This window comes from Sus scrofa, chromosome 15 (genome assembly GCF_000003025.6).
Source record: "Sus scrofa isolate TJ Tabasco breed Duroc chromosome 15, Sscrofa11.1, whole genome shotgun sequence".
NCBI classification, from domain to species: Eukaryota; Metazoa; Chordata; class Mammalia; order Artiodactyla; family Suidae; genus Sus; species Sus scrofa.
The window spans coordinates 125728448-125744945 of NC_010457.5; the positions used below are offsets into that span (position 1 = coordinate 125728448).

Below are 16498 nucleotides of genomic sequence, written 5' to 3' on the forward strand. Positions count from 1 at the left end.
ATTTTATAAGCAAATTATAAGGAAATATTTAGCTAATTAAGTATTACAAATAGATATCAACAGTATGACCAATGTAAGTGATATCGCACAAAGAATAACTTATTCATGTGAAGTATCCAGATTCTTTAATATGCAATTTTAATGACCATAATCTAGTTAACTCTAATCAAAAGGAAATACTTTAAGAAATTATCAGCATCTTTCAACAGATGTTATAGGTAACTAAGCAGCATTTATCTGTTCAAAACATACCAAATCTGTGGAGTAGACTAAAAAATAGAGTCTACAGTGATTTCTTGTTTTGGGACAAGTTCTATCTCCTTGGGCTTTGCCAAAAAACACTGCAGACATGGTTACATCCCTGAGAGATTTGATGATCCTGTCTAGCAGTTTTTCTCAGGATTCTTTTAAACAGTTCTCTGAGTTTTACCCAAGCTGACAGTGTGGTAAGCTTAATAACCTGATGACAAAAAGTTCAAACCACTTCTACAATACTTGATTTATTTTTTTTAAAGGGGGGGTTTTGAAGTTTAAGGATTCTAACTATAAAGGTTGTATATCTTTTTCTTTCTTTCTCTTTCTTTCTTTCTTTCTTTCTTTCTATCTTTCTTTCTTTCTCTCTTTCTCCCCGCCCCCTTTTTTTAGGGCCATACCTGCGGCATATGGAGATTCCCAGACTAGGGGTCCACAGCTAGCCTACCCACAGCTATAGCCATGCCAGATCCAAGCTGCATCTGTGACCTACACCACCGCTCATGGCAATGCTGGATCCTTGACTCACTGAGTGAGACCAGGGATCGAACGTGCATCCTCCTGGATCCTAGTTGGGTTCATTAATTGCTGAGCCACCATGGGAACTCCCAGAGGTCATATCTTTAAAGGGTTATTTTTTAATATCACCATTCAAAATATTCCCCTTCTTATTATAGGTCTCCTCTCCCACTCAAAGTTCTTTTCCCTCCTTAAAGTTTTCTGGGGCTGAGTCTTGGAGCCAAGTAATCCTTTTAGTATGTGTTTATTGAATAAATGAACAAATGCATGCATGAATAAAAATACTGGTTAATTCCTGAGCTCAGTGAGTTAAAACATTAGTAGAAGAAATTTCTTGAGACTCTGCATTTTTGGTCTAAAGATGATATTCCCATTGTTGTATTGTTGAGAAACTTTCAATACAGAGACACTTCATTTACCATTATTGTGCTCCAACTAGTTTATCGAATTATTTATCTCAATAAATATTGCAGATATAACAGTTCCTTGTGCTTTCTTCCATTCATTTGATTGATATCGAATGAATTTTCAGTACTTCACATGCAGTGTTATACAAAGGCCAATCACAGTCCCATCTCTCCTCTTCTTAGAGCACTTGCTTCACCCAGAAATTTCATCAGCTTGTTTGTGATATGAACCAAATTCCCCTTTTCCTCTCTCCCTTCCCACAGGGAATCCTTTTCCAAGCTGGAATGAACTATTCAGATTCTTCCCCTTGAAAAGTTAAGCTAAGAGATCTAAACAGAGTCGAATGACCTGTCAAGGAAAAACCACAGTTGGACAGTAGTTAACAACACATTTTATTCAGGAACTATTGCAATGGGGCAAAGAGACCCCAGCATAGAACTGGGCTCAATCCTTCATAAAGCATGGGCAAGCAGGGATCTATAGTCAAGAAGGAAGCTGGGTGGGGGGTGTCAGTGGGTGGAAAAGTACCAAGAGGAAGCATCAGGGGTAATAGGGCATTCTTGCAAGAATAGTTGACAGAATTCTTGCTGAAGGCAGGCTGGGGTGATCAGACATCACTGGGGGATAGTGAGTAGTAATGAATTTGATTAGATATTGGGCTGGGGGATTCTCTCTAAACTGACCTAACAAGATTCTTGCTGACACTGGGTGATGCAGACATGACAAAGACAGACAGACTGAAGCCTAAGGTCAAAGCCTCCTTGAGAAGAGGGCTTGGAGGAGCCTGACAGAAGTTTGATCAGCTGCTAACATTGGAAATTCTTCCTCTTTTTTTTTTTTTGCCTTTTTTTAGGGCCATACCCTTGGCATATGGAAGTTCCCAGGCTAGGGGTCAAATCCGAGCTGTGGCTGCCAGCCTACACCACAGTCACAGCAATCCTGGATCTGAGCTGCATCTGCAACCTATGCCATAGCTCATGGCAATGCCAGATCCTTGACCCACTGAGCTAGATCAGGGATTGAACCTGTGTCCTCATGGATACTAGTCTGGTTCATTTCCACTGAGCCACAATGGGAACTCCCAACATTGAAAATCCTTGACCTAAGTAGTAACATGCTTGGGTCTGTGTTTCATCTGGGATATGAATGTAGGTGAGATGTGTCCAAGAAAGAGAGTATAAGACACATTACTTTGGAAGCTAATTACAACAACCTGGGAGGGAGGTAGGCTAGCCATCAGGTAGCTGCTTTGGAAATAAACTGAAAAAGAACTTGACAACTGGACAAAAGATTGGAAATAGGAACCACTGAAGACATAAGAACCCAATCTGGGTGTCTATATCGGGGCAAAGAAAACACAGAAGAGTGTCCTTTTGAATGTCCAGATGTTCAGTAGGCAACTCAAAACTAGGAATTCAGACAAGTCTTCCTTTGTGCATTAACGTTAGGTATTTTTTAAAAATCACAGTAAGGTTAGTGGGAAAGCAATATAATCATATTGCTATAGAATGAAAGAAAAAAGACCTATAAGTCCACTGTTATTTATTTATTTATTTATTTTATTTATTTATTGGTCTTTTGTCTTTTTAGGGCTACACCCATAGATATGGAGGTTTCCAGGCTAGGGGTCTAATTGGAATTACAGCCGCCAGCCTACACTACAGCCACGGCAATGCTGGATCCAAGCCTCATCTGTGACCTAAACCACAGCTCACAGCAAGCCAGATCCTTAACCCACTGGGCGAGGCCAGGAATCAAACCCAGAACCTCATGGTTCCTAGTCTGATTCGTTTCCGCTGTGCCATGATGGGAACTCCTATTTTTTTTTTAATCCAATGATTTTTCCCCCCATTATAGCTGGTTTACAGTGTTCTGTCAATTTTCTACTGTACAGCGAGGTGACCCAGTCACACATACACATTCCTTTTTCTCACATTATCATGCTCTATCATAAGTGACTAGATATAGTTCTCAGGGCTATACAGCAGGATCTCATTGCTTATCCATTCCAAAGGCAATAGTTTGCATCTATTAACCCCAAATTTCCAGTCCATCCCACTTCCTTTCTTTGATTAATAAAAACTGGTACTGTTAGATTTTTTTTTTAAGTAACAATTTTAATTTGGGTAAGTCAGTATCTCTTATTCTAGGTCTCTTGAAAGAAAGGCTTTTGGAGATATGCCAGGTAAATATTTGCACATAAACAGTGTTTCGCTTGATGGTCTGGAACTCTAAATAATATGTTGCTAAGAAGTGTTTCCTCCCTTTTGAGAATGTGTTTTCTTTTTCTTTTCTTTTTTTTTTTTTTTTTTATTTTCCCACTGTACAACAAGGGGGTCAGGTTATCCTTACATGTATACATTACAATTGCGTTTTTTCCCCCACTCTTTGTTCTATTGCAACATGAGTATCTAGACATAGTTCTCAATACTATTCAGCAGGATCTCCTTGTAAATCTATTCTAAGTTGTGTCTGATAAGTGAGAATGTGTTTTCTTTAAACGTGAATCTGTTCTTCTGTTTTACATTAATGAAAGGAAGGAACGAGAGCAACCAACAAAACGAAGCAACTTCGAGAAATTTCTGGATCCAAACGGACCTCAAACCAAGTTCACCAGAGTAAAAACCAGGTGAGCAAACAAACCAACCCCACAGAGTGTGCATGCGCAGTAAAACAGCCTCGGCTGTCTGCTGCCCCGCTCTGGCTCCGCTCCACCTTCGCTTTCCACCACCAGTTCCGGGGGGGACGGTGTTACCGGGGACACTGATCCGGCTCTTTTCCTTCCGCCCTCCATTGCTCTCTCCCCTGCGATGGCATCCGGGCTGGTGAGGCTGCTGCAGTGGGGACCTCGCCGCCTCCTGGCACCGGCCGCCCCGACTCTCGCCCCGCCAGTTCGGGGAGCAAAGAAGGGCTTCCGCGCCGCCTACCGCTTCCAGAAGGAGTTGGAGCGGTGGCGCCTCCTCAGGTGCCCTCCGCCGCCCGTGCGCCGGTAGGAGTCGTCTAGGGAAGGGGTCAGGGTGGCTGTCGAGGACCCGGCGAGGTCTCCTCTGCGGCCTCGGCCGGGCGGCGGCGCGGGTTGCTCGTCGTTAGTGCGCCCCTGGCTGGCGACGAGGAGTTTGTGCGGTGGAGGCACCCGCGGGACGGACATGAGTGGCCCGAGGCAAGGGAATGGATTTCTGCCGAGGGGTTCCGACACTTCGGAGCTCCCACTTAGAATCCTGTCAAGTGAGAGTTACGAGAAATAAGGCCGGCTGGGTCACCTTCATCTGGGCTTGGGTGCTGTGGCCCCTGTTTTGTCTTGCCTGAGACTTCTTCGGGATTTGGGGCAAGGAAAAAGATTAAGTGTACAGTCACAAGTCCACTGTCCAGAGTAAAAGGAAAACGGTTTGACGTCTGGTTTTTGCCTTGATTAACCTTGCTCCAGTAGTAGAAGTTCTCGTAGAAAGAGATGCAGATCTTTATAGCTACCCCCCCCCGCCCCCCCAAAAGATCCTATTAGACATGAGGTTTTGCATCTTTTTCTCTTTAATAATGTATCTCTGACACGTAGTTGTGGTCGTATAGGTAAATGAACCTCACTCTTTTATGGCTCCATTTATGGGTGTTCGAATTCCATGTTACTGCTGTCACCACTGATGTAACAGTGAATAGCTTTGAAGTTATTACTCCTTTGGAAATTTAGTATGAAATTTTGATAGGTACTTTAATATTGCCCTCCCCTCTAAAAAAAGTTGATCTGGTTTACATACCTAATTTAGGAATATATGTGATCATAGTTCTGTACTCTTTAAAAGTTCTTTCAAAAACAAAATACTAAGTTCTTTTCCTAAAAAGAATAACAAAATAGTGTTTCTTAGTTCGCATTTCTTTGATTATTGTTGAGATTAGGCTTTTGGAGTTGGAAGAAACTTTACAGATTATATACATTTTGATTTATAATCCAGATCTTTATAGTTTGTTGCCATTTTTTACTTAAAAGAGTTTTCTTTAAGACCTTTTAGTCACTCTTGAGAATGATTATGAACTTTTAACATACTTATAATATTGATACTAGTTTATTTAATTGCTCATTTAAATGGATGCTATCAAAACTTAAATCAGTAAAATACTGGGTAAATAAAATGTGCTTACTGTTTATGGCTTGAACCTATGAAATTATACTTTGTATTTCATGTCTAAGTATAAAGTAGGTCTGTGGTTAGAGCAGAAATAAAGAACCCAAAAGTTAGGATAATGTTTTAGTCTTTGATACTGAAAAACCGTTTCGATGTGGCGGTTGATTTAGGGAAAATTAATCCGGCAAAGAACCACAAATAATCTTCGGACTTGAGTTTTAATTTTCAGAAAATCAGAGTCTGGAATTAAAATGAAAGTCAGTCTTTTAAAATTTCCTTTATATAATGAATAAAATTGCATCACAGTGAAAAATGTTTGCGTCATAATAGCATCTTGTTCTCTTTACCTACTTTTTCTGTCTTCTGTTTTACATTTTCAGTTCAGAGAAGCCCAACTGGGATTACCATGCTGAAATACAAGCATTTGGCCATCGGTTACAGGAAACCTTTTCCCTAGATCTTCTCAAAACTGCATTTGTTAATAGCTGCTATATTAAAAGTGAGGAGGCCAAACGCCAAAAACTTGGAATAGACAAAGAAGCTGCTCTTCTGAACCTTAAAGATAATCAAGAACTATCTGAACAAGGGATATCTTTTTCACAAACTTGCCTCACACAATTTTTTGAGGACGCCTTCCCAGACTTGCCCACTGAAGGCGTTACAAGTCTAGTTGACTTTCTCACCAGTGAGGAAGTTGTGTGTCATGTGGCTAGAAACCTGGCTGTGGAGCAGTTAGCGCTGAGTGCAGAGTTTCCTGTTCCCCCGCCTGTGTTAAGGCAGACTTTCTTTGCAGTGATTGGAGCCCTGTTACAGAGCAGTGGACCAGAGAGGACTGCACTTTTCATCAGGGTAAGTGATTGGTGCTGGGACCTCCTAATTGCAGGTGCTGGGATGTGCTTGAGGTGGACAGAAAGAAAAGTTGTCTTTTATCCTGAATTTCTTGGCAGGTTACCTGTGAAATGTTCTCCCTACCCAAACTGAGAAAGACCTAAAGCTTTTTTATTATGGTAGTGTCTTAATTTTTCCAGTTGTCTCTTACTGAGGACAGCATCAGAGGTGAATATTGAATTTTGGGTTGTGAGTTATAAGGACTGCAAGCCATGTCTTTAGTTTTATATCCATGAGTACAAGGGTAGTGCCTACCCGTAGATGCTCAGTAGAAGTCTGATGAATGAGTGAAGGACACTATTGGAGGGCCAAGTGTGGTTAGGGAGCACCATGCTTAAATACTGGCTCTTGTTCTGCTCTTTTAAGTGATAAAATCTTGGATTTCTGATGCCTGTGACATATACCTAGCTTGTTGTTAGCCAGTAGTTTAGCTAATTAAAATATTTAAATAATTAGTATGGCTTAATTCCACTGTTGTTTTAGAATTTGTTAGCTGGAAGATGTTTTATCCTTTGCTTTTGGATGAAAACATGAGTTTTTGAATTCTTACATAATGGATAGTCAGGCAGTCACTTCAGGTCACAAAAACAGTCTTTTTTTTTTTTTTTTTGGTTTTTATGGGCCACACCCATGGCATATGGAGGTTCTCAGGCTAGGGGTCCAGTTGGAGCTACAGCTGCCACCCTACACCACAGCAACTCGGGATCCAAGCCACATCTGCAGCCTACACCACAGCTCATGGCAAAGCTGGATCCTTAACCCGTTGAGCGAGGCCAGGACTGGAACCTGCAACCTCATGGTTCCTAGTCTGATTTGTTTCTGCTGCTCCACAACAGGAAATCTACAAAAACAGTCTTGATTCAGACCTTGGAACTCAGGTGTTTTGAACCAACATACCTTACTATCGAAATCTATTTATTTAGTTTTGAAACTGAGTTTGATCATTTTGATTAGGAATACCTGTCTTAACCAGCATTTGGACATCATTCCTAGATAAGTCCTGTCTTCCTCCTTCCCCAGCCAGGGCTGATCATAGGTGAACTACCCGTCTGCCTTTGGAGAGCAGGTATGTTAACTGACCCCTCTGGGGTAGGAGCTCAGGGAAACAGAAGGGGAAAGGAAAGCAGAAGATATTGACTTGATGGCTATAAGTTGGTGTAGGGCTTTCTGAGCCTGGTCAGTATTTAAAACAGACTCTCGTGAGCATTTTGTTCCCTGCTGGAACTTTCTAACCATGTTCCTTGACGTGGGTGTTGGCTCTAAACTTCTGCTTTCTTGGATAGGATTCCTTTCAAAATCGCATCCTTTCAGTGAGTTCCACATCAGGTCTTAAGGGTTTTTATACCTTTGACATCAGGTGCAGACTTCTGTCCTACTGCTGCAGGCAGCTCCTGTCAGCCTGTAGCTTTTAAACAAGGACTGTGTCTTGGCTGCCAGTTAACAGAGCGTCCTTTGCCTCAGATTCAGAGGCTAATGGACCCTTTGAAGCTCTCTAGGCTGAGGTGAGAAGGAAGGCCTTCCCTGTCCCCTCCTCCCCCTGCAGTTAAATAGCAGTTTCTAAAGAAATTCTGACAAAATCCCCTCTTGGTTCTCTTCATCACAGTAGCTTAGAACAGTCTAAATAATTTTGGGGCACTTTTTTTTTTGCTGTTGCTTTTTTAGGTCCCCACTCGAGGCATATGGAGGTTCCCAGGCTTTGTCTGCATCCCATACCACTTCTCACGGCAACACTGGATCTCTGGCCCACTGAGTGAGGCCAGGGATTGAACCCACATCCTCATGGATGCTAGTCAGTTTTGTTTCCCCTGAGCCATGACGGGAAGCCCTGGTCACCTTTTTGCATTTTTCACAGGTAGTCATGAGACTGTTTTAGTGCTTCTGTTGACAGTTCCCTTTGTAAATCCCAGTAGAGATAGATAAGTCAAATATCTTTTTTTTTTTTTTTCTTTTTTTTGGCTGGACCCACATCATGGGGAAGTTCCCCAGTGAAGGATCGACCTCGAGCTACAGCTGTAACTAGAGTCACAGCAGTGACAATACTGGATCCTTAACCTGCTGAGCCACAAGGGAACTCCATAAGTATCTATTTCTAAGTTAAGAGCTTTGGTATCTCCCAGAGAAGAACTGACAGGTTGGAATTTTCTTATTTCATTCATTTGTCCACCTAATATTTATTGTCTGCTGTGTGGCAGGCACTGTGCTGAGCACTGGAGCTTAATAGGATGTGATCCTCGTCTTCAGGGTCCTACTCACAGCTCATTAGGCAAACAGAGTGGAATGTGGCAGGTGCTCTCAGGGGTTACAAAGGTGTGGAGGCCACACTTAACTCTAGCAGGTTAGGGAAGTTTTACAGAAGTGACACTTGCCCCAGGAAGGTCGTTCCAGGAAGAAACCTTGAGGATGAGCTTCTGCTTTGGAAACTGCAAATAACTTTGTGGTCAGATCATTTTGAATCTAGGGAAGTGATGGGAGGTGGGTCTGGACCTGTAAGTGCCAGTATGGGGAAGATCTTTTGAACCCGTGCAGCAGTATTAGCATCACTGCGAAATCAGACTCTCAGTTACCACCTCCCACTGCTGATGAGAAGCCCTGAGAGTGGGACTGGGGATCTGGTTTAACTAGGTCTCCACTTCATATTTAAATACGCCCAAATTTGAGCAGCGCTATTCTTAGCCATGCTAGGGAGTCTGTGTATGATGGTCTGGTAAAGGCTAATGTAGTGACGGCTGGAGGGGCTCTAAGTGGGAGATCTCCATGATGAGCTGCGCATTCATTTACTTACTTCCTTATTGAAGGATGGGTGAGTTATGGTGTTATATTAGTTTCAGGTGGACACTATGGTGAGTCAGTGTTTTTATAGACTATATTCCATTTAAAGCTACTATAAAATATTGGCTACATTCTCTGTGCTGTATAGCATATCCTTATAGCTTATTTATTTTATACATAGTAGTTATACATAGTAATGCCTCTTAATCCCATTAAATTTTTAATTTTTGTTAAAACTGTACTTTTGTGTGTGTGTGTCTTTTCTATAGCTGAACCCAATGCATATGGAGGTTCCCTGGCTAGGGGTGTAATTGGAACTGTAGCCACCACACCTACGCCAGAGCCACAGCAGCGTGGAATCCAAGCTGTGTCTGACCTACACCACAGCTCTCAGCAACGCCGGATCCTTAACCCACTGAGCAAGGCCAGGGATCGAACCCACAACCTCATGGTTCCTAGTCGGATTCGTTAACCACTGAACCACGACGGGAACTCCCCTACTTGGATTCTTAACCATGATGGGAACTCCTACAAGTGTACTTTGAATTATGATCCTTATTTTCCTTTTACTAATTTAAATGTATAAATTGTATTTTTATATGCAGGACTTCTTAATTACGCAAATGACTGGAAAAGAACTCTTTGAGATGTGGACGATAACAAATCCCATGGGGTTACTGGTAGAAGAACTGAAGAAAAGGAAGATTTCAGCTCCCGAATCTAGACTTACTAGGCAGTCTGGAAGCACCACAGCTCTCCCTGTATATTTTGTTGGCTTATACTGGTTAGTAAAATTTTAATCTTCATAATATTGATCAGAAACCTTAAAGACAGATTTCTCATGATTCCTTAATATAACCTCTAATTGCATTAAAAGATTTTTTTTTTAAATGTTATATTCCCATTATCATCTAGGCACTACTTCCTTTCCTGCTGGTCATCCTTAGAGGAAGGTAGATAGTCTGTGGTTTGCTAATAGAAGCTTTTGTTAACCAGCTACTCACTGTAGAATTTCAGAGTATCTGCTAATCTAAATATTTTTGTAAAAAATCTTTGACTAGTAAGTATTGCAGATTTAACCCTCATCCACACTTGTAACACCTTCGATTGAGCCTAGAAGTGGAAAAGAAAGGGTTTATTGTCCATCAAAATGTGTAAGCACTTTGACAGAACCTAAAATGCGCACATGGATTTCTTAGGTTTCTTAGTAACAGTTGACTTGCCTCAAACTGATTTCAGGTGGATTGAAGTGTTAATAGTAAACTGAACGTCTAAGATAACTAGAATAAAATTTAGGTAAATATTTTTTCTTTTTTGTCTTTTTAGGGCTGCACTTGCATCATATGGAAGTTCCCAAACTAGGGGTTGAATGGGAGCTGCAGCTTCTGGCCTACACCACAGCCACAGCAACACGGGATCTGAGCCATGTCTGCAACCCACACCACAGCTAACAGCAACGCTGGATCCTTACACCACTGAGCAAGGCCAGGGATCAAACCCACATCCTCATGGATACTAGTCGGATTCGTTTCTGCTGCGCCACAATGGGAACTCCCCCGGTAAACATTTTTCTAATCTTTATATAATGTAAGACTTCATAGGTATAAAAGCAATGGAAGACATCACAAAGGGGAAAATTTATAGTGTTCTAAGAAGTTTCACCTTTAGTTTTAATTGATGTACAAAGCAAAACGAGGTATTCTTGCTCATCAGATTGGCAAGCCTTAAACATCCTTTGTCAGCAGTTCATACACTCTGGTAGAAAGATAAAAATGGCACAATATGTCAGGTACTTCTGGTGAATATTATTGCCAAAATAAGATCACGCATACCAGTCTGTAACTGTGTTTTACGATGTACCATGTAATTTCAGACTATTGTTGGTTTTTTCCCTAGTGATAGAAAGTTGATTGCGGAAGGTCCTGGGGAGACAGTGCTGGTTGCGGAAGAAGAAGCTGCCCGAGTGGCCCTTAGGAAACTCTTTGGGTTCACCGAGAATCGCCGGCCCTGGGACTATTCCAAGCCCAAAGAGCATGTCAGAGCAGAAAAGACCATCACTGCCAGCTAGCCAGCCAAAGAGATGGCAGCCTGAAATTATGAGCAAAATGGTGAGACAGACGTCAGAGATGTTCAAAGTTGGACATTTTTCAAATTGTAAAGAAATGTGTCTCATTCCTCATACTGAGTTCCTAAAATTAAGTATTTATCAGGTCACTTCTTTTTCTTTTTCATTTTTTTTTTGTCAAAAGTCTTTTTTTGATAGTTTTCAATAAATTTTAACTAAAGTCCTTGATTTTATTATTGTATTTAACTTGTACAGTTAGGTGTATTTTATTCCCTTCTAGCTTTAGGTATCATAACTTGAATATATGTTTTACGTGAACTTTGCTATATTACCAATAAAAAGTTATTCTTTAAGTATTTCGTTGTAACTTAACTGGATATACCAGATTAGTGACTTCTGCCTCTTTAGTATGGTTTTAGCTAAAATAGTAATGTCAGAACTTTTAACCTTTGGAAATGTAAGGTGCTGATTATAACAATCAGGTGTTTACATGACCTGTAGATTCTTTCTAGGTTTAAAGTTCTGTATACTGATTAATTTCATAGTTATTCAATTTATATAAAACAAATAAATGGCAGGGAACGTACATTTTATGCTTTTAAAATAAAACATGAAAATCAAAAGCAGCTTAAAATGTTGATGCTAATGGAAAAATAAGTGTGTATTTAGCAATTTGTACTCCATAATCGTAATCCTAGTTACCATGTACCAAGTACTATTCTATTTTACCTCAACACATTTAATTCAGTAGAGGACAAGTCTTTTTTTGTAAATTTTTTTATTTTTTGCTTTTTAGGGCCACGCCCACAGCATATGGAGGTTCCCAAGCTAGGGGTTGAATCAGAGCTACCAGCTGCTGGCCTACACCACAGCCACAGCAACGCAGGATCCAAGCTGCATCTTCGACCTATACCACAGCTCACGGCAATGCCGGATCCTTAAGCCACTGAGTGAGGCCAGGGATTGAACCCACATCGTCATGGATACTAGTCAGGTTCAAAACCCGCTGAGCCACAAAGGGGACTCTGAGGACAAGTCTTAAGTGTGTCCTTCTAGCTCTTTAGTCTTTTGTTTTCAATTCAGTAATTTTCCTACTGCAAATTCCCTTTGATTTATTTCTTTTCAACTTTTTGGCCACCATAACAATTTTTAGTTTCAATCTGCTGGTAATCACTCCTGGAGGTTAATCAGAAAAGTGGGACTTGGGAATTGAGAATTAAAAAGTGGTAAAATGTGGAGTTCCCGTTGTGGCTCAGTGGTTAACGAATCTGACTAGGAACCATGAGGTTGCAGGTTCGATCCCTGCCCTTGCTCAGTGGGTTAAGGATCCAGCATTGCCTGAGCTGTGGTGTAGGTCGCAGATGCGGCTCAGATCCCATGATGCTGTGGCTCTGGCGTAGGCCAGTGGCTACAGCTCCAATTACACCCCTAGCCTGGGAACCTCCATATGCCGTGGGAGCAGCCCAAGCAATGGCAAAAAGACAAAAAAAAAAAAAAAAAAAAAAAGTGGTAAAATTTTTAAACTGACAGCACTTTTGCCATGGAATCTTTTTTTTTTTTTTTTTTTTTTAGCCATGAAATCTTTTTGTAAAGGAAGATGAAGGACCTTTGAGACTTAGATTAGTTAGGAAAGTGGACTTAATGTTATATGTAAGAGGATATGACAGCTAATGCAAAGACTGCTTTCAGAGGGGAAATTGAGAATGACCTAGTTGGCTGAATTGGTAGGTTAAATGTAAACTGTTTCACTTTTCTTTTGAGAGTAACTTCAACTCCTAATAATCAACAGGGAGGCAGAAAACCAGACGCAGTAGTAAAATGCTGCCCTTGTGCAAATCTCCCACAACAAGTCCAACATGATGTGATGAGCATCTCATTGACACCATAGGAGGGAAGATTATAGAAAGTTTCTGAGAAGCAAAAAATGGTACATGTCCTCTCAATACTTTATCAGCATTTGCAAAGTGTCAGATTCTACTTAGAGCACTATTCTAATTTTACGGTAGGAGAATATTCTTTTCAGGTCTCTAGAGAACTTGGTTGCAAACTCAGTAATCCTTTTTTTACCCCCATGAGCCATGCTGATACTTCTCCTGTTCAGAGCAGTTTACAGGACATTAATCTACAAGGTTGGAGAGGAACTAGCCTCACCCTTAGGTTTTCAAGCTTCTAGACTTTGAATGCTTTTAGATTTATAAAAGGAACCAATCTAACTCGAATTCATAAAACTTACTTTTGGAAGCAAAGAGATCCAAATCTTATAAAAGAATGTGATTTCAACACGTTTCTAAATAAAGTCCTAAATTAAGTTGTACCTCTTAAAAGCATCCATGAAAATATGATAGGCTAGAGTGCAGAAAATATACTTTTGCAGTTCCATGTGAAAAAACCTGAAACTTGGAACTATCTTGAACAACTATTTTATTTGCCATCTGAGAATAACTACTGTATAAGTTTGATATGTGGGCAAAAGAAACGTGGGTATGAGGGTGTTGATGAAAAGGGGTGTATACCCAGGGTCATCTGGTGACCATTTGGAGGACTCCTCCACACAGTGGTCATGACTGTAGGAAGTTGAGATAAAAGCACTGATACTTGACCTTGGCACCAGAGAAGGACATTAAAGTCATTTAGTTCCAAATTCCAACACCCTTTCCCACCCTCTGGTTTCCTAAGCCCAAATTATAGCACCAGTGTGCCTTGGTGGTATAGTGGTGAGCATAGCTGCCTTCCAAACTATAGCACCAAAAAAAGTTGGCTTAGTCAAAAAAGATTGTTACATAAGCCTTATTCTTTTTAGTTCACACTATGTTTTCATTATATGCATATATAAAATAGGGCATTTTCTCAGTGTTTTATGTGGTCATGAGAGAAAGTAAACTGTTCCTGGAAACTATTAAACTGTCATCCCAAGTAATAGAACAAATGAGGCTCTCTTGTGTCAATATGTTACAGATTTTGGCTACAAGATGGTGCTCTAACCCTACTTGGCAGTGAAATAGCCCGCAAAATGCCTTTATGGGGAACACTCTTTTCTCCGTCTGCAGGAAAGATTGGTTATATATGATTACAGTGAAACTTGTCTAGCTCCCCCCCCCCCATAGCTCTAATCTAGTAGCTCACCTTTTCTTCCTTCAGGATGTTAAGAATTTCTTGTCTGAACACCTTTGATGCCAAAGTATGGATGTTTCCGTTTTTTCCCTTTGGCCCCTTCTCAAGCTATTCTCTTCTCCTACGTTTCTTTTTATGATGGGAGAAAACGCACTGCAGAGGCCAGGGAGTCGCAGTGTCCAGCTTGACACTTCATAAAACCAGACGTGGATGTTCTTCTCACCAGCGGGGGTTCAGCTCACGACCTTCCCCAGCTGAGGGTGGCTGGTTAAAGGATGTCCAGCTGGCAGCATCTGCATCTTTAAGCCTGCTTTTTCTCCACCTTTGTTCCCTAGGCCCTAGAGCTGTGACTTTAGTTGGTTGGCTGTCAGAGCACTTGAAAGCCATGGTTCTCTCTGTTAGAGACCAAGAACAATTGCTAGATGGAAATGCATCTTGCAAATGGAGAACAGTTTTTTCCTTGAGAAAATTCATGAAGTTAAACATCATAATCTCAGGCACACATGGTCCTGAGTAAAAGCAAGCTGTTGTGGCGTTAGTAGCTCAGAAGAGATGAGTAACAAGGTCACTGGCAGCTAGAGGACTTTTTTTGCCAAAGGAGGAAGGGTTTACCTGATTTTCTTTTCTTTTTTTTTTTTTTTTTCTTTTTAGGGCTGCATCCATGGCATATGGAGGTTCCCGGCTAGGGGTCGAATCAGAACTACAGCCACCAACCTATGCCACAGCCACAGCAACACCAGATCCAAGCCTCGTTTGTGACCTAAACCACAGCTCATGGCAGTGCCGGATCCTTAACCCACTGAACGAGGCCAGGGATTGAACCTGTGTCCTCAGGGATGCTAGTCAGATTTGTTTCTGCTGAGCCACGATGGGAACTCCTACCTGACTTTCCCATAACGCTTCCTCTACATAAATGATTGATACCATGTCAGTGTCTCCACAGCAAGACAACATGTCACTAAGGGCAAGAGATATTTATCAGCAGACAACACAGTTAACAAGTCAAATACAGTCAAATATGAGCTGACCATCCTCAGATCAACTTGACAGTGGTGACTGGTCCTGACAACCGGCCACTAGGACTCAGGTTTTGGTCTTGGAATTGATTTTGTCTAGAAAGGACAAGCAAAGTCTTGCTCCCCTTCTCTTTACCTTTGGTGGCTGGGATTATAAACTTCAGATGAAGGAGATACAGTGTAAGAAATTAAAAACATTTCCATTTTGCTACCTCATTCACAATCATTTAATCTGCCAACAATAATGTACCTGGTATCCTGTGGAGCAGTGGTTTCTCATTTAGTAAATTTCTCCTTTAACTCACAGTATCTGGGAGTTCTCTAGTGCCTCAATAGATTAAGGATCCAGGATTGTCACTGGTGTGGCGAGGGTTCGATCCCTGGCCCAGGAAATTCCCCACTCTATGGGCACAGCCAAAAAAAGAAAAGAAAAGAGACACTAAGTCACAACACAACATCTGCTTCTTTTTTTCTTCAAGGTTTGGGAGAGTCAAAGGGGAAGCTTGGGGAAGCTTGTAGGAAATGGGGTTCTAGAGCCAGTGGTTTCTCCCACTCTTTGGCCGCCTGAAATGGACACTTGGTAGGACACAGTGTCTTTCAGCATTCACGGAGGTCAAAGCCAGAGTTGCTCACCAGCTCACCTAAACCTCCTCTCCCGGGCAGTCACCATCACTCTGTTCTTGCTGCGAGCAAATCCCTGTCCTTCCTCCTTCAGTTTCTTACATCCTTAATGTGGAGCTTGTGTGTCATTCAGGTCTTTATTTTCAGAAAAACAGCTGCTGGTACAAAAGTCACTCTTTTGCATCTTTCTGTAAAGTTTTCTTATGACTGGCGTTTTTTTTTCAGTTGCCTGTCTTCACTTCCTTTTCAGGATAAAGACTCAAAGGCCAACAAGACATAGAGCTTTCAACTTATTTGGGTCAGCGCCTCCCCTTTTTCCACTGTATCTCAGGCAGCACTGAAAGTCCCTCTCTCATCAAGTGTCAAAAGAGTGAGTTTACTGGTTGTTGTCCTCAGTTTCTCCGTAAGTTTAGCATTTTGTTACTTTAGGGAAATTGCAGCCTGTCTCAGTCCAAACTCTGTGACATCTAATCTCGGTGGAAATTGTTTCTTCAGATATCTACAGAGCAAATGAAGATTCAGACACCCAATTCCAGAGTGTGGGTTTTTTCCCCCACACCAGCTGGGTGTCCTGCAGTTCAACTCAATTCGGACATCGTTAACCTGGAGAAAGCATCAGATTCCAAGGGGAAGGGCTCAGGCCCACAAGACTGCCCCCCACTTCGGATGGCACCTGCAAGCCCAGGTTACTCCCCAGGCTTCTTACTGACCTACTGGCTGTAAATCAGAGGTTC

General features: G+C 41.5%; 1 protein-coding gene across 1 annotated transcript; it reads left to right on the top strand.

Annotated features, from left to right (window-relative positions):
• MRPL44 (mitochondrial ribosomal protein L44) lies at positions 3972–11372 on the top strand. The gene is made up of 4 exons (NM_001243405.1): positions 3972–4168; positions 5675–6143; positions 9557–9735; positions 10848–11372. Exons 1-4 carry the CDS (start codon positions 3990–3992, stop codon positions 11017–11019), a joined length of 999 nt encoding a protein of 332 aa, NP_001230334.1. The 5' UTR covers positions 3972–3989; the 3' UTR covers positions 11020–11372.

Bases quoted from the DNA above. Each gene is read 5' to 3' on its own strand.
- MRPL44 (NM_001243405.1), top strand. From the start codon at position 3,990: ATGGCATCCGGGCTGGTGAGGCTGCTGCAGTGGGGACCTCGCCGCCTC. The intron at 4,169-5,674 runs GTAGGAGTCGTC...TTACATTTTCAG, and splicing joins CCTCCGCCGCCCGTGCGCCG to TTCAGAGAAGCCCAACTGGG. The intron at 9,736-10,847 runs GTTAGTAAAATT...TTTTTTCCCTAG, and splicing joins TATTTTGTTGGCTTATACTG to TGATAGAAAGTTGATTGCGG.